We start from the raw sequence: 18,663 nt of genomic DNA, 5'->3' as shown, positions 1-18,663 counted from the left end.
AATCAAAAGCAAAAAAGAATTAATGGTCAACACAGTTACTGCATACCAGAACTTTGAGGCATCAATTTGATGTCTAAGTTTTTGCAATTTTTTCATTCAGTAGCAATATTTATATGACTATTTGATATTCATCCTCCTTTTTATTTATGCTGCAGCTTCTCTGAAAAATGAAACCCCAAATCTGCCTTGTGATTTCCTTTTTGCTATTTTTTTCTTTTAGAAAGGCAAAATTAACAACAACAACAACCCTATAAATAAATGGATAACAGAACTAGAGACCCCAGTAGAGGTGGAAATGGAGTGTCTGTCTGGTGTAGATTCACTAGTCTCCTTTATCATTAACCTATTTTATTGCTTCATGCTAGGGTGACTATACATTTATTAAAATTACAGATTGTCTGTTTTCCCGTTGTTAATTTCTATATGTGCTTAGAAAAATTCTACATTTCCCCCTAAGTAAAGCATGTATAATACAAATTAGAAATACATTTAATAACATTCTGAAGATGAAGAATCACTACATATTTTTATATTAACATCAGTGAAAAGTTTTCTTCCTCTTTTGTTAAAGTGTGTGTGTGTGTGTGTGTGTGTGTGTGTGTGTGTGTGTGTGTGTGTGTGTGTGTAGAGACGGACAGACAGACAGACAGAGACAAAGATAGATAAACAGATAGACAAGGAATTTAACCCAGTCCTCACATGTGTTGAGCCCATGTATCACATCTCTAGCCCCTGAAGAGTAAACAATTAAGTAAAGTAACCCCATTAACTCTTTATTTGACTCATGATTTGCTTATCTGCCAAAGAGATTTATAGTGATTAAAAGTCTGAAGCCTGGCTTTACAGCTTGGAAAGAATATACTTCTTAGTTTCAATCTTTTTAAAAAAACAAAAACAGGAGTTTAACCCATCAACTTTCCCACAGGGAATTGTGTTGTAAAGCTGCTAGATGGTAACTGTGAAGAGAAGTGGAAAGAAACATTCACTTCATTTTTCCATTTATCTATCTATCTGTGTGTGTGTGTGTGTGTGTGTGTGTGTGTGTGTGTGTGTGTGCTCACGCACGCACACACATGTGTGGGATAGTATAAGATCTTTTTTCAGTTATTTTTGTTTCTTTATTATTCTTTCATATATTGCATGCCAAATGCAGTTTCCTCCCTCCCCTCCCCCTAGTCCTCTCTACCCCCCAAAACCACCCCCCTCCATCTCCTCTCAGAAAAGGGCAGGCCTCCCATAGACATCAACCAAACACAGCATAACAAGCTACAATAAGACCAGGCACATACCATCACATCAAGGCTGGACAAGGCAACCCAGTAGGAGGAAAAGGGTCCCACAAGCGGGCAAAAGAGTCAGAGACAGCCCCTGCTCCCACTGTTAGGAATCCCACAAGAACATCAAGCTGTTCAGCCATCGCATATATGCAGAGGATCTAGGTCAGACCTTTACAGGCTCCCCCATCTCTGCAAATCCCCATGAGTCCCAGTTAGTTGATTATGTGGGCCATGTTCTTGTGGTGTCCCTGACCTCTCTGGTTCCTCTGGATCCTTTCTCTTCCCGCTGCAGGATGCCTGAGATCCACCTAATGTTTGGCTGTGGGACTCTGAGGAACATTCACTTCTTAAGATACATGTCTGAACTTTGAAAAGATTTCAAAGGGAGATTCCTTGTTCCAATTGGCTTTTGGTGTGTGAAGTAATTTGCCCCTCCCCAGTCACCAGCTTCTACATTCAAGCTCTGCACATATCACATTTACACAAATGAGATCAGTGGACTTCTTTGCAATTAATAATTTAAATCCTGCCAGCAAACTTGGCAGGTAAACTTACTCCTCTGCAAAGTGATGCTATTCTCAAAGGCCTTTGCCTGTTTTTTTTTTTTGTTCCATGAACTTTAAAGTTTTATTTTTTTGTTTTTAACTATGTGTAGATGTGTGTTTCGAGTGTGGGTATGTACACATGAGTTCAGGTGCCTGTGGAAGCCAGAGGCATCCGATCACCTGCAGAAAGGGTTTCTGACAGTTGTGAGCTGCCTGATGTGGCTGCTAAGATTTGAACCTCGGTCCTCTGGAAGAGCAACAACAAAATGCTCTTAACTACTGAGCTATCTCTTCAGCCCCAAATTTTATTTGATTTTTTTTAATTGTCTCACTATGTAGCTCTCTGGCTGGCCTGGAGCCCATTCTGTAAACCAGACTGGCCTGGAACTCACAGAGGTCCACCTGCTACTGCCTCCCAAGTGCTTCCATGAATTTAAAACTTCAGCATTCATAGGTAAACACATGCAAAGATGACAGAACACAACAGTGAGTAGTGTTTCTCACACTTGTGTGTGTGTTTAACTTTACTTTCTCCAACTTCAAAAACTTTCCCCACCCCAATTCAAGGTTTTTACACTTGGGAGAAATATTTGTTTTTATACAAAGTCTAAATTAAGAAGAAAAGGAAATAACTAGATCCATTCTGTATGTCAGAATATAGTCTAGAAATCTGGGATACATAAATAAGAAAAATGGAAAAATTTCTACCTTTGTGAAGCTTAAAATCTATGGGGGGGGCGATCAAAATAAGTAAAGCACTAAGCGTGAAACCATGATAATCGATAATCACTAGGAAGAAAGTGGAGGGGATGATCAGAGGAATTTTAGAGGACAGGGTATACAATTATAGTACTAGCTGGGACAAAGATCTCCCATCAGAGTGTTGTAAAACAAAGTTCAGACATGTATCTTGAGAAATGAATGCTCCTATCCACACCTCTCTACAGTCACCACCTTACACACTCAACTCACTGTTCCCAGTGCGAAAGCTGATGGGTTAAACTCGTTTTTTTAAAAAAGGGATTCAGACTAAAAAGTATATTCTTTCCAAGCTATAAAGCCAGTGTCAGGCTTTTAATCACCATAAATCTCTTTGGCAGTGATGAGAGAAGACCTCCCTGGGAATTTGACTTTGCTTATAAAACCCAAGGGTAATGGAACAGGCCATCTAAGTAAAACTACAGGTGTGAAGACCCTCAGCAGATCACTTATCTGCAAAGTCCAAGGGATTGTGGAGGGCAGATCGAAAGGCTCTGGGGATGGGAGAGCAGATTAACTGAATTCTCAAACATCATTAGGAGGATTGACTTACTGTGGGTAAGATGAGAAGCCAGTCAAGTGTTCTTTGATCAGAGAATGCAGATAACTTAATTTTGATGTTACTGCTGAATTGAACATGGACACACGTGATCAAGGGCGGAAGCCGGCACAGCAGTGAAATGCTCTGGCCATAATCCTGGTCTGCGATAACAGCTTGGCCTAAGATGATACCAGAGGCAGCACACCAGCCCTGCAGGAGCCTGGTGCTGCCAATTTATGAGGAGAAGAAGACAGACGTTTAGGGAATGATGCCCTAGGTTGCCTTCGGAGCATGTTAAGATGGAGTGTCCTGTCAGATATGGAAGAGGAGCTAGCAGAGCGGCAATTGGATTTCTGGGCCTAGAGTTCAGGCAACGTGCCTGGGCTAGAGACATGTGTGATGGCCATCAGACAGAGATATACTCAAAGACAGTACACTGGAGGAGATAACCAAGGAGGGAGTATGGGTGGAAGAGTGGCCCAGATAATGAACACTGAGGCACACCAACATTTAGAGAATGGGAAAATAAGCACACAAAAGAGACTTAACAAGTAGCCAGGAAATAGAGGGAAAATGAGGCCAGTTGGAGCCAGTTAGATGTCTTAGCAACTAGGTCACTGAGGGTCTTAAGGAGAAGGGGTCAGAGATGAGGCCAGGAGTGGACTGAGTCTGGCCATTTCAATTCACAAGTGAAGCTCACTGTTGATCTTAGGAAGAGAATACTGATAGAGACAGGAGCAGAAGCCATTCCCAAAGGAGGAGAGTAATGGCAGCTATAGAGGCTTAACAGACCCAGATCAGCCAAAGAGAGAACCATGTGCAGAACTCCCCAGACCCTCGCAGGCTTGGTGTCCATACAGCAGGACTCCCATCGTCATTTTCTTTGGCTTCTCTGGGAAGTGAAGACACAGATATCATTAGGGTCTAGGGAACAGGTCACTCAGGAAGAAAGCAGAGGCAATGAACTGCCAGTCAGTGTTGTGTTGCTGTGTGTCAGCTCCATATCGTCTCTAGTGATTGTTTCCCTCCCTCCTTGCCTGTAACTCTGCCTACACCCTTAGTTTTCAGGAGAAAAGCTAACCCCTGCCTTATCTAAAAAGCCAAGGTAGTGGGCTGTGTTTTAACTATTCCCCTTACTCTAATCTAAAAGAAATCCTAAGTCTCGGGCCATTTAATATTTTTACCTGACCCAATGACAAGTGATTTTTTTTTTTGCTTGTTTTCTAATTCTGAGGCTAGCCTATAAGGCAAAATAAAACAAAACAAAAGCCTCCTTTGGAAAATTTATTTACTAAACACTCTCCCCACCCTGCATGTGCATACACACACACACACACACACACACACACACACACACACACACACACAATCTCTTACACATATGGTTTTCATAAACTAATCTCTATAGGTCTAGAAAATAGTTTCTTTATCCCCCAAAAATGTTCTCTCTAGAAAACAGTCAACAACGTGACTAGAAGCCACCAGAGACTAATGCATCTTCCTTCTAAACACAGGAAAAGAGAACTTCTATATTAATTCTCTCATCACAAACCTATCCATACTCATGGAGAATTAGAAGCAACTTTATTATTTAGAAATATAAGATAAAGAAATAGGTAATATCCAGATGTGGGTTCAGTAAGATACAATGTAAGCATTAGAAATTATGGTTAAGAAGACTAATAAAATGAAAAGTGTTGATAATTGTATTTGAAGTGCTTTATAAATTTAATCCTTCCAGTAGACAGGAGAGTATTATTAACTGTCTTCATTCTAAACGCAAAGGCATGAAATGTAGGTGACTGAATATCTAATTCATAAGTGAGGAGCAGCAGTTCCAGCATGGGGTCCTTTAATAACAGTAAGCTATGAGGTGTGTGTGTGTGTGTGTGTGTGTGTGTGTGTGTGTGTGTGTGTGTGTGTAGAATTCAGTTCTGGGAAAAAGACTGAAAGAAAATGTTTACCTGAAAGTGGTTGCGTAATATGATGGTATTACCAGAAATGATTATTCTTCTTCTCTTTATTTTCCCAATACATCCTATTAGAATATATAATTCTACAGTCAACACTAAGTTTCAAACACTAAGTATTCAAAGTAAACACTAGGTATTAAGAGCAAACTCCAGTAGAGCTCACCTTTGTGAGCAGATGCCACCGAACGTCTGAAATCTCAGCTGAGGTTCACAGGAGGGGAATGGGTCTTGCAGTTAGTTGTGTCTTAATTTCGGCTTTCACTTCATTGCTTCATAGCAAGGCAAGTGAGAAGAGTAGTCGAGCTCAGTGCTAAAGCTCGTGGCTCACATGTGCAAGGCTGGGGGTTCAATCCCCAGCTCTGCTAAAACAAATAGCCACAAGTAGGCAGGTGTGTGCTGAAGCTTCAGTTACTCTTTATGTCAAATAAGGACGTTATTATCTCTTTTGGCCTTTTGTGAATTAAATGCAACTAAATTTGCTAAAGTATAGGTAAAAGGGAGCATAGGGAAGGTTTTAGCGTCTAATGCCTAGTGCCTCTCCTTGGTTTAAATTCAAATACTCAGCCATCTGCACTTTTTGCCATAGTCCTTTACCTACCCAGCCCTGTCGTCAAATTTGACCCACACTTTTCTGCAGAAACCCAGGTTCTATGTTATGAACTGGCCCTTTAAGGCCCTTCTGCAGCTGCCTCCGGTGTCCTGTGTTTGACCCATGGTCTCTTTGTCTCTTGGCCTCTCTGCAACACTGGTCTCTCCTTGCCCTCTTCTCAGAGTGACTGTTGACTCTGCTGCTGGATCCTCACTGGCTCACCTTCCTAAGTCATGCTGGGCTGTGTTAACCAAATCTTGACATCTCTTGGCCAGATCCTTTCTTATGATCTTCTCCAATCCTAAGGGTTCAGCAGTCTCTGCAGACGGGTTCCCAATCAGGTTTGCCTCACGTAACACCTAAAGTCAACGTGTTAAAACCGGCTTTTCCTCTGCTCTGTGATCTCTTCTGACCTTGGGGTGTCCCTCTTATGCAGCCACATGGTGTTCCCCTTGGTTGTTCTAAGCCCTGTCCTTTTCCTTCTCTTCAGCCCTTCCTCCAACTTTCTGCTGTCAAATGTAGTTTATTATATTTAAAATATCTTGCAATATCAGCAATATGGCTTGGAGGTAAAGGTGCTTGCTGCCAAGCCTGACTCTCTTAGTTCAATTCTAGGGACCAACATAACGGAAGTAAAGAACTGAATCCAGCAAGTTGCCCTTTGACCTCCACATATATACCTTGGCAAGGTTATGCCTCCTCCCATGCACACTCATTCACATAAAAATAAAAGGCCATTTAACAATAAACTATTCTGATTCCTTTCCCCCTTGTCTTGCCATTTGCGTGACTGATACCCTTTTCTAACTAGTTTGGCCTCCAAACAGTCGGCTAGCACGTCTGTACACCTCCACTCTGCCCCCACTGGACCCTCCCATCTGCCGCTGCAGAACAAATCACCCACCCAATACAGACAGCGCTTTTAAACTCCATCAGCATAAGATGGCAGCGGATCCTGCCCAAACTACACAGCAGTTATCTTCTATGCAGGGCCACGAGTGCAAATGCCTGTCACTGTGTAACACTGGCACAGTCACTCACGTCTCCAGCAAGCACTGCCGTGGGGACTGAGGACAGAAATGGTGGCTAAGCAGGCACACTCATTCTGCCTACCTGAGTCTGCCTTCTCAGAGGATGAGACGGGCGACGAGTTCATAAGTACGGTCAGATGCAATACTTACCAACTATGGGAAGCCATAAATCGGGATAAAGAGAAGAAACAGCGGGAGGCTAAAGACTGATACTGAAGAGAAGGGTCAGCAGGGCCAAGGCTCATTGCAAATGACACTGACGCAGGACCTCAGAGAAGAAGGAGTAAGCCCTCGGGGTCCGTAGAACAGTCGTGTCCAGGCAGAAGGAGCGGCAGCCTTCTCTTTTTGAGGATGCAAAGAAGCTGGGTCTGGATTGAGAGGAGAGTGTGATAGAGCATAGTGTCAGATATGTCGGAGGAGCCCCTGTTGCTTGAGGCTTTGGGCCATTTTTAGGACTTGACTTTGAATATGAGCTGCCACCAGAGGAAGTCTTTTTTCATCATACCTTAGGAAGGACCAGTCTTTTAAGAAGAGCTTAACATGCCGTGCGATCCCCGGGAGGATGCCATTTTCAGTGGTGTTGACGTTGCAGTTTTTCATAAGAGGAAATAAGATGCAAGAAGAGACACAGCTGGCAGTTGATGGAGACAGAATTTAAAGCCGAAGATCCTAACCCACACCATCATCCTAACCATGATGGAGACAGAATTTAAAGCCGAAGATCCTAACCCACACCATCATCCTAACCATGCATTATACTGTCTCTCTGTTTCTACCCCTTGATGGAGTGAAGATTGTCAACTCAGAATTCTAGACGAGTAGGCCAAGTCATGACAAATAATTCATTTACCTTATTTTCTACTCTGTTTATTTTACAGAGATTTTTTTGGTGAGCTAATGAAGTTATTGTGAACCTTAATCAAATTTCCTTTCTAAAGGGTTTTTTTGGCATAGTAGGTTATAAATATGTAGGTGAATACATGCTGTTTAATTTGTTGCTTTTTGTTTATTTTCACAACACAAGTTAACTGTATATCTTTGATGTAGAAATTTTTGAGTTCAAAAGAATTTAGGTCAAAATTTCAAGACAGCTATTTTTCTGATGCTATTGAACTTACAATAAGCAAGTAAAAAGCACATTCAGTCTTAGTTTAAGGATGACTTATTCTGTGCTCAGTTCCCTGAATTAGATTTAAAAGGCTTTAACCTAGCTAAACATGGTGGCACATGCCTGTAATGTGTATAATCCCAGTACCTGGGAGGCAGATGCAGGAAAATCTTGACATTGTCTAGGAGAAAGGATGCAGAGGCAAGAGAAAGCATTGACCACATTCACAGAGGCAGGAAAAATCCTTACAAATGTGCCTCCTGATAAGCATTAAGCTCACTTAGTCAACCTGAAATATCTACTATTCTAAATATGTTTCCTATTTATAGTCTAAATATGTTTCCTATTTATAATCTGTTCTCCTAATTATTATGAAGATTAATGTCAGATACTGTAGGAAAGGTAGGTTCTTAACCCCACTGCCTTTTATGGATGTTTTCAACTTGGATACAATTATAAATATAACCTTCAAGTCTAAATGAACAAACGCCTTGATACAGCTAGCTTTGGCCAAGAAATTATTTTAAATCCCCCTTTGACCAATGTTGGAATTAAAAACTAGACTCAAAACCTATTTGCCCACAGATTTAAACACTAGAGGACAAAATGACTTTGTCTTCAAAAGCTGTACATGCTGACAGAGCTTTTTAGAGGACAAGGTCAGCAGGCCTCCTCTGAATAAACATGTCACGCTGAAGGTCATGGTAGCACTGCCAGTCAAAACAAGTCTATGACTCTAACCTTGAGTTCAAGAAAGGAGATTGTGATATGACCTCATTAGTAAAGGATCAGTAGCAACTTTAAATTCCTTTTTTTTACTTTCATGCATTTTATGTTTTAGTGCTTAAAATATGTAGGCTAGGGCCAGCTGGATGGATCAACAGGTGTACATGTCCTGGCAACCTGAGTTTGCTCCCTGGATCCCAAAAGATGGAGGGGGAAAAGTGGCCCTATAGAGCTGTCTTCTGAATCCGCTCTCATGCAAGCGTCCAGGCATCCATGTGCACATGCACACATACCCAAAGAACTACTGATATCATAAAGAGGGACCACAAAGAGCTCACTAGCTCTTCCCATCCTCATCCTTTTCTTCCAGTCATGAAGTAGCCATAGACCCGGTAATGGTACATGTCCTGCCTCTCCTGCTGAGATGTGAGATATGATATGTGTGGCTTCCAGACCTGGCTGGTGAAATCTCCCATTTGCTCCCTCCTCCTATGAACTGGAAGGAAGAAGAAATGTCCCAGAGCAAGCCTGGAGCTTTGTGCTGAAGAAGGCAGCTGTTCTGGGCCCCTATAATACTCAAGAAACATACCATGTGCCTCCCCCGCCCCAGTTCTTTGAGTCATTGAGTTTGGACTTCATGTTATTTGAGTTACCCTAAACGATGCAACAGCGCTCATTCACAGTGGCACATTGATCACTCATGCTGAGCTACGCTGGGCACCGGGAGTGCAGTGGCAAATGTGATCCAGACAGACCACTGATCTTGCCCTGATCACTTTCATAGTTTGCCTGCCCCAAACACACTTTGTCACAGTGTTTACAATACATTTGTTTTCATCATAGGCCCTGAATAGGGAAGTTAACCATTAATTGCCAAAACACAGAACGCAGAAGTCAATGTGTTCTTTCTGTATTCAACCGTACACAAGGGAAAGGAATCTTGGATTTATATGTAAACAGAGCAAGGTTTGTTTAAAAGTAACAACGTACTAGCTGCTTTTTCAGATGGTCAGATGGAAGGGAAGCTATAGCTCAAACACCAGGGTGGCACTGAGGAGAAACTGCTCAGAATTCTTGTGTTGTGGCTTTGATTCTTTTTCTTAAAAAAAAAAAGAGGTATTGGTTTATGAAGAATTGGGTTGTAGTGTGGTGTTTTTCTCCATTTCTCTCCTTCCTCTTTGCCCTCCCACCCCATAGTCATCTTTCCTCTTTGGTGCCACAGGAGACCTTTCACCTCTCCTCCACTTTCTTCACACTCTTTGTCCTCCTCTATCTAGTTTCAGATTTGGTACCCACTCCCCTAACTCGTTACTTGTTATTCACACAAATATTAAAAGCTAGGGGTCCTCATGTGAAATAGAAGATGCATTTGTGTCTTTCTGAGACTGGGTCACTTCATTTAATGTAAACTTTTCAGTTCTATCCATTTTGCCACAAATTTTATGGTTTCATTTTTTATTAACAGCTGGCTAAAATCCCATTGTGTATAAACCACATTCTCTTCTGTTGCTGGACATGTATGCTGGCTTCATTCCCTTGTAGCACCAAATAGTGCATCAGTAAACATGGGTGTGTAGGTGTCTCTGTGGTAGGATATGGAGTGCTTTGGGTATATGCCCCGTCATGGTATAGCTGGGTCATATGATAGTTCTATTTTTAATTCTTTGAGAAACTTCTACACTGATTCCCATTGTGGTTGCACTAGTTTACACTCCCCCAATAGCAGATAAGAAATGCAAAGAACATTTCTTTTTTTATGCAGGCAATTGAATCCAGGGCCTTGCTCTACTGCTGAGCTACTTGCCAAGCCCAAGAGATGCCCTTTGGACCAAATTGATTTATAATCAGACCATTCCACTCATCATGGACTATTATTTACTCAAGGTCATATTAGTATTGTATTCCACAATAGTAATAAATTAAGTTGGGTGTGAGAGCACACAACTGTATCCTAGCACTTTCAAGATGGAGGTCTGAGGATCACTTCAAGAGCATCCTACATTACATGAGACTGTGTCTCAAACAACAACAGCAGGAAAAGGCTATTAAAAGAGCAGCGACTGTTACATCAGTTCTGATTAGATTCGAGGTCATTCCTCCATTGGATTTCCAAACCATCCTGATTTTCTGGCAATCTGAGTTTTGCACTTTAGCCAAAAAGCTTTTTTAGCTAATGTGGATGTTACAATCAACCCTTTCCATTACACTATCAGTCGTCTGTGTTAAAATGATGATAGGAGTCATTTTATCTTTACGCCAATAACCATTTTAATAGAGTGTGTCTGTATCTATTTTTCCCTGATTTTTCTATTTTAAAGAAAGAATGATACGCTGTTGAGTTTTTCTTTCCTTCCCTCATAGCAAACAACATGTTTTGTGTTACAGAACATGGAAAGTCTTAGTTCTGTGCAGTCGCATGAAAGACCTGGACCTGAAGCTGTTGAACTGAGGTCCAATGAAAGGTAAGTTTAGAATTTTCTTCTCACCCTGTTTTCAAGGGCATGAAAAGATTTCCTTCACTAAATGCAGTGTGAGCTATGAGAACTCAGAAAAGAGTAAGAGGAAAGGATTGTGTGTATTTATTGTGAATAGAGTATTTGGCATGCAGACTATATTATTATGGCTAATAATCACATCCAGGTATGATTTTCTTACAGGTTTTTTTTCTCTACATGCATTATTTTTAGGATATAATGTTTTGCCAGGTGGTGGTGCACACCTTTAATCCCAGCACTCAGGAGGCAGAAGCAGGCAGATCTCTGAGTTTGAGGCCAGCCAGGTCTACAGAGTGAGTTTCAGGACAACCACAGCTACACAGAGAGACCTTGTCTTGAAAAATCAAGATATAATATTATTATTAATTATTTGAAATTTTCATAAAATCTATTTTGGTCATATTCAACGTCTCTCCTCCAACTTCTCCAGATCCACCCCTCTCCCTTACTCGACAGACACACCCAAGTGTGTTGTCTAAATACTCTTGGATGTGGGAACTGCCCTGGAGTATGGATCACACCCTTAAATAAAACTGACTCTTTGTCTCCTAGCAGCTATCAAATGCCATATAGTACCTCAGCTAGTGTTGGGACTCGTACCCTCCTACACACACACACACACACACACACACACACACACACACACACTCCACCCCCCAGACCCAAACTCCCATCAATGCTGGGATTTTTTTTTTTCTTTCTTGAGCTTGTGCAGATCTTGTGAAGCAGTCATGAAACTGCTATGACTCCACATGTGTTGCTATGCCCAAAGATTAGTACATCTCCAGGCTGTCTATTAAATCTTAACTTTCTGTTCGATTTTGTTTTTGAATTTTATGAGAATTCAATTTAGAGATACTCTGATTACTTTTAAAAGAAAATCATAATATGAATAGATAAAAGAGATTATAAAATAAATGGACAATTTATGTACTTTTCTGTTGTCGATAGCAAAGAAAATGGAAGAGGTGGTGGAGATACTCAGCATTATGAGGTGAGTAGCTAACAAAAGTGTAACTGGTGGAACTTTGCTCTTGTTCTTGAGTGTGCTTCTGAAATGTCACTAGCCTGTTGATGAGAGCCAGTGAAGTCACTGACAGGACTGTGATTAGGAAGGAGGGTGGATTGTTTTACTTCTTGTAAAAATTGTAATAGACAGCGATTCTTCTCTGGGTTTTCTACTAAAAAAAAAAAAAAAAAACAGTGACTGGTTTGATGTTTCTATGACTTGATGCATCTTTTAAGTGTATGAAACACATAGGTAGTGAGTTTCAACTCATCTGTCACAAGTATTGCCTCATTAGTTTTCAAATGAACATAAATTCAGATTAAGTTACTTACTGGGGTTCCTTTTGTTTCAGATTAAGTAAAAAACAGAATGAAAACTCTACCTCCCTAGTGTCCCTATCCCCAAGTTTTGTTCATTTTCCTGTCCTTGCATATGTCGTCTTGGTGGCACCATCCTGACTCAAGGACTCATTTCCTCCTGTGCCCATTTCTGGTTCAGTTTAATGCCTGAATTTTAAATTTATATGTGTATATTATATCTTCTACTCCTGAATGCTTCCAGATCCAGTGTCAATTTTAGTGTTTATGGGGAAAATTAAAGCTTTTCTCAAAATATTGTTAAATGTAGATATACTAATAATATTGAAAGAACAGTCTCTGTAGCTGAGTAGTTCTTAATACTTACTGAGGACTGGCCTAATTTATTAATGGAGTTGTTCAACAATGTCTATTAAATTCTGTATATTAAATCCATATATTCTGTGCTGGGAATAGGCATTTAACTGCAGCTAGAGTTACTGCCCCCAGAGAGCTTTGAGTCTAGCAGATTAAGAATCTAAAAGCTGGACCAGATGGAAGTGAGTGGTGTAGCTGAGTGGCAGAATATGTATATAGCAAGTACAGTGTTCTAGACTTGATCTCTACCAGAAAAAAAAAAAAACAAAAACAAAAACAAAAAACAAAACAAAAACCCCAAGGAATCTTTAGCATCTTTCTCCTTAGAAAAGTACACACTCACATGAAACCACTGTAAATTAATGAAAACTTCCCCACTAATGCTGTAGATTTCTTATATTTCTTCTACTCAGGTCTTGTCATGTATGCTTTTTCATCAACCTAGATAGAGAGCTGGACATGGTGCCCCATGCCTGTAATCCCAGCGCCCAGGAGGCTAAGGCAGGAAGGATGACAGCTACATCACAAAACTGTCTCCCCGAAAATAACCTAGGTGGAGACTGCATCATCTTCTTTGAATTCAAGCTTCTGCTCCTGTGATAATTCCCTTATATCTTATTTCCAACTCAAATATCCACAGGACCAAAGCAAGAGGCCGAGGTGCTTGTCTTGTCGCTAGGGATTGTGTCAAAGAGCATGTTCCTTCTTTTCCCTGCCATCTTCCTTGACTCACAGAACGCCCTTTGACATTAAAGCATGCTGACTTCCTAGAGAGGTCTTCTGTCCTGTGATAAAGTGTAGAAGAGCAGTCTTGTCAATGAACTTCATGATAGTAAATCACAATCCCAAATGGCATTCAAATTCACAGTGGCCTATGTCTCTGGGTCGCAGCACAATCTTGGGACAGATCTTAAGTTCTTCTCCTGAGTGCCAGGTCCTCTTCTTACATGTGCCATGCATATGTAGCATCAATCAGCAACTGGCTCACTGCTAGTACTCTGTAAACATTCGCTATTAATAAACATCATTGTCATGACCACTTTGGATAGGAGAAGAAATTAAATGGTGAGTGAAAAATCGAGGCTAAGCTCTGTTGATCATCCTCTATCATAGCCACACCAATGAAGAAAAAGACACTAATTCACACAATTGGAAATAATATCTATTTTGATGGGATGTTTTACTACTGTTTATTAAAGAATGGGAAACTTGTTTTCCATTTTAAATGTTCTTTCCCTTGTTTTGGTATGCTATGATTTCATATACATCACTTCCTAAAACTTCTGCAACAACAGTAGTCTTTCTATCCCGGAAATGAAAAATCTACACTTTGTTCACCCTTTCTAACTATTATTCTGACTAACTATTATTTATTTTGTTTCAAGTCTCCTTTAGCATCAAACTGATGCTAAAGAATTTGCCAGAATTTGTATGCCTACAACGAATTCATTTTGAAATTTCATTTTCCAGTAAGATGATTTTGTTCCCACTGACATTGGCCTTTAAAAGTCTTTGAGGTCAGGCGGTGGTGGTGCATGCCTTCAATCCCAGCACTGGGGAGGCAGAAGCAGGCAGATCTCAGAGATCAAGGTCAATCTGGTCTGCACAGTGAGTGAGTTTCAAGACAGCCAGGGCTACACAAAGAAACCTTGTCTAGAAAAGCAAACAAACAAACAAACAACAAAGTCTTTGTGAAAACTGTCAGCTGTCTATGAGGTTGGAGAGGTGTTTTTGTGACTAGAGTTCTGTCAGATGAGGGACACTGACCCTCAGCCTCAAAGCTGCTCCTTATTGTAGGGACAGACAAGCAGACAGAGACTTCTAAGTGTGCCTCTTAATGTCAAAATGCAGGCATAACAGTGATTTCGTTTTTTTCATATATCAATTGGCAGCTTTAAGCATACCTTGTACCAAAGCCTGTATTGAGAATGATCATAACCTTGTACCTTTATTGCATGTCTTTAAATTTTTATTTTAATTATGCAACTAAACTTATCCAAGAGGAGGGTCTCTGAGAGTCCCGGAAAAGTACTGATCACCAGGAGTTACTCATTCCTTTCTCCTGAGGTTTGAATTAGACTTTATTTAATGACACACAATTTAAAAAAAATAGTTGAGTCACTTCAAAATGCTACAAATGAAAGTAGGGTTTCTTGGGGCAGATATTGGAGAGGTTGGCACTTTAATAAAATATCTTCCTTGCACTGAATGAATAGAGGTAACTTAAGAGGTGGCGAGTGTTTTATGACACATGGAGCCTAAAGTGTTTGTTCTTTCTTTCTGAAACTCATTGAAAAGCACAGGTATCTGGAAGAGAAAGCACCCTTACCACTCTTCTAAAACGTATACCTGAGATACATTTTTAGACTTGTGCTTACTATGGAAGTGCCCTACACGTTGAAGCCTTCTGGAAGCTAAGCATTTCTCTTTAAAGGTTTAGTTTTATTGTTTTAATTATATGTCTGCATGTGACATGCCTGTGAGTGCAGATGCCCATGGAGGCCAGAGGCATCAGATCTCCCCAGAACTGGAATTATAGACAGTTCTGAACTGCCTGATGAGCTGGGAACTGAACTTGGGGTCTCTGTAAGAGTAGTAAGCACTCTTGCCCTAGAGTTGGGTCCTGATCCCACTGCCAGGGGGCCCCCTAGGACATGAGAGGACTTTTTGGAGCCCACTGCCTATGGTGGGACACCTTACATAGCCTTGATGCAGGGGAGGGTGCTTGGACCTACCTCAGCTGAGCGTATCAGGTTCTGCTGACTCCCACCCCTTGGAGGAGGTGGGAATAGAGGGTAGAATGGTGAGGAAGTCTGGAGGGTGGGAGGAGGGAGGGGAGGGGATCTTTGGTTGGTATGTAAAATGAATAGAAAATTTCTTAATAACAAAAAAGTACATTTAAAAAAAAAAAGAGTAATAAGGACTCTTAATCACCGAGCCTTCTCTCCAGCCCCAAGCTAAACAATTTTCTATTGTGAAAATGTTACAGTTCATATAAAACCTGAAATAGTCAAACAATAAACTTATAATGAGTCTCTGCTGTGGAAGTAAGAGGAGCAAAAAATTATTAACTGTATGAAGAGCATTGCATTATCTGAAAGAGATAATTTTATTCCAGAATTCTAGGTCAATAAAATGTTAAATTCTTTCAAGACATTTTTATGTTCTTTATGCCTTCTAAGCCCACTGATTAAGAGTGATTAGAAGCATACTTTTGATAACAAACAGAACATTCATCATAGAAGCCTATTTCCCTTTTTTCCCCTCCTGCTTCAAAAAAGTAAGTAAATAAAAGAAGGAAAAGAAAAAGCGGAGAAAGGAAGAAGTTGAGGCTTGCCATGCAAGACAGAGCGTTGCTTGTCCCACCAACCATCTCAAGTCCAAGCTCTCACTGACCCTGAGAAACAGGACAATCAGTGCTCACCACAAGCCACTGGAGCTTGTGGCAGACGAGAACCTTGGGGATGTGTTATGTCTACACTCCTTTATTATCGGCCAAACAGTGACTGCTGGTGGTTTCCCGTGTCCAGTTAAGACTGGCTTTTCCTGGGAAAGCTGCATTGTCCAGCAGCCTCTAGTGTTGTTGTTCCTCATCCTGCTAAGTCCTCAGCTACGTCCCCAAATCCTATCCAGGGAAAGAGAGGGAATGACACACAAATTCTGTCATTGGAAGCCAAGGAAGGGGGCAGAGCAGAGCAAACAGGATAGGTTCGAGTCTCAACAGTGAGACCGAAAGCCTTAAGTTAATGGCCTGGACCTGCATGTGGAATGTCACCTGAGACCCAGGTGAGACAAGCTGTCTATATTGGCTCTCTGCCAGCCTTCCCTCTCCCTTTATAACTTCTATAACACTGGCCCTTGGACATTCAATGTTTCTCTTCCACATGGAATTCTATACCTTATGCACTTGTGAATTCTGTTGCCCAGAACATACTACCCATTCAATAAACATTTGCCAAGTGAATGGGGAAAGGAGTAGGGGGAGAAACAGAAATCTCTTTACCCTCACTGGGGGTAATCTGTTTGTATACGTTTTCCCTTTGTTCCTCACAACAACCCTAAGATGCAAAGTCCAGTGTCAGAGAAGGGAAGGGAAGGCCAGAGATGCTGGCTCACAGGTCTTGACAAAGCTAAGCTGCTATTTAAACTCTTAGGTCTCTGCCTCCAGAAACCATCCTGATCTGCCTACTATACTGGATCCTCTACGAGCCCTCCATTATCCCATTTAGCAAAGATTCGTTGTGTATTCATGTGAGGCAGCATTTTGAAGTTCAGTGTGCTTCACATCATAGCATGAAGTATTTCTGAGTTGAAACATGTGCCATTGACTTATTTTTAATTTAATTGAAGATACTTGATGTGTAAATAACAAAAATTTAAACCAAAACTATTTTGGTATTTGAGACTGTCCTTGACATTGTTAACCCAAATGATCAAGGGGAAGAAACAGATAAGCAAATAGGCAGTATTTGCTGTGTCTATGATGAGCATTCCTAGAGAGTATGGCCTGCCTGACAAGGGGCCTCCGCCAAGGTACCGACGGGAAGGAAGAGCAGTTTAACTTCTTGCACATGGCTACAGAGCCTGAGCAGCCCCTGAGTAGCAACCCGCCATCATTGCCCCCCTCTTGTGCAGTTGCCAATTGAGCAACCCTAGGCCAGGAGAGCACCTGAGCTTCATAGATCAATGAGCCAGAATTAGGACTCAGGCTACTAAGACCAGAGGACAAGTGAAACAACAACCTCAGGGGTGGATCAGAGTCCAGCAAGACAGAGCCACGCTGTGCATGCATCCCACTGAAACAGCATGCTTGCTGCACTAGTGTGTCCATGATTTCTTAAGCTGGGATAGGTGTACGGAAGAGGGATGTGTGCACCCCCGTCCCAAGAATCAGCTTCAGTTAATGGAGGTCTCTCTATTCAGGATGTCCTACTCCACACTGAATGGTGCCCACCCTGGTGGCCTGTCCTTACTGGATTTCAGATGCAGTGAATGCTTGCTATTTGTAAACCACATAGAAAACAGCAAGGCCTCATTGAGCAAAGCTCCATATGCTTACATCCTCCTTCCTGAAATGCCCTTCCCAGTGACAGCCCATTTCCTCACTTCCTTCACACCTCTGCCTAGGTCTCATTGTAGAAAAGAGGCCATCTCTGTCTACTCAATATAAAATAAGACACCTCATCCACTGTCGATCATGCTCATCTTTCCTTGTTTTATCCCCATCGACCTAATGATGTCTTTATTTTTAAAACTTTTAATGACTTACTTATTTTTATTGTATGGGTAAGGATATTTTGGCCTGCATGGATGTCTGTGTATTATGTGTGTGAAGTAGGTGTGGAAGCCAGCCCGAGTTCAGATCCCCTTGAACTGGAGTTACAGACAGTGGGAGCCACCACGTAGATACTGAGAATGGAACCTGGGCCCTTTGTGAGAGCGACAGTGCTCTTAACCATTGAGTCACGCAGCACCATTGGACACTCAATTATGCTGTGCTTAGCCCAGCATATGGAGTCTGCCAGCCTTGCCTCTGCTTCTGGCACTTGGGTCATCTGTCCGCCCCTTCTTGACCTTGGGGCTGGCCACCTTGGACCTCCTTCTCTCACCCTGGCCAGGGCGCTCCTCCATGCTTTGCTGGCTTTCTTACTAGCCCACCTCTTCCTTCTATGTGACGTGTCCCCTTCTACGGCCTTTCCACCCACCTCTGTTGCCTGAGTCAACTGCTGCTGCTGCTGCTGCCGATCAACGGCAAACACACTGGTGGCTCTGTTTGCTGATTTTTTTTTTATGATGCGTAAGTGTGTCCCATCTTTCGATATAGCATGTTTTACCTAAAATCCTGTCACACACACACTGTGTCTCCTAGTCCCCTTGCTAGCAGTTTGAGGGCCTGGCGTTTTACTTGTTGGTCTTTGCATGGTGGCTTATAACAA

The 18,663-nt window shown here is 41.6% G+C and overlaps 1 protein-coding gene across 2 annotated transcripts in view; it reads left to right on the top strand.

Annotated features, from left to right (window-relative positions):
- Fam13a (family with sequence similarity 13 member A) overlaps positions 1 to 18,663 on the top strand; it is a 94,107-nt gene that overhangs the window by 42,613 nt on the left and 32,831 nt on the right. For both annotated transcript variants that reach the window (XM_042273387.2, XM_042273386.2), the window contains 2 exons: positions 10,935 to 11,011; positions 11,996 to 12,038. In XM_042273387.2, the coding sequence (XP_042129321.2) occupies positions 10,935 to 11,011; positions 11,996 to 12,038 (120 nt within the window). The remainder of the gene's footprint in view (positions 1 to 10,934; positions 11,012 to 11,995; positions 12,039 to 18,663) is intronic.

The sequence above is a fragment of the Peromyscus maniculatus genome, chromosome 3, assembly GCF_049852395.1.
Source record: "Peromyscus maniculatus bairdii isolate BWxNUB_F1_BW_parent chromosome 3, HU_Pman_BW_mat_3.1, whole genome shotgun sequence".
In the NCBI taxonomy this organism is placed as follows: Eukaryota; Metazoa; Chordata; class Mammalia; order Rodentia; family Cricetidae; genus Peromyscus; species Peromyscus maniculatus.
Note: the sequence above shows the minus strand (reverse complement) of the source record. Positions and strands in the feature narration are given on the sequence as shown.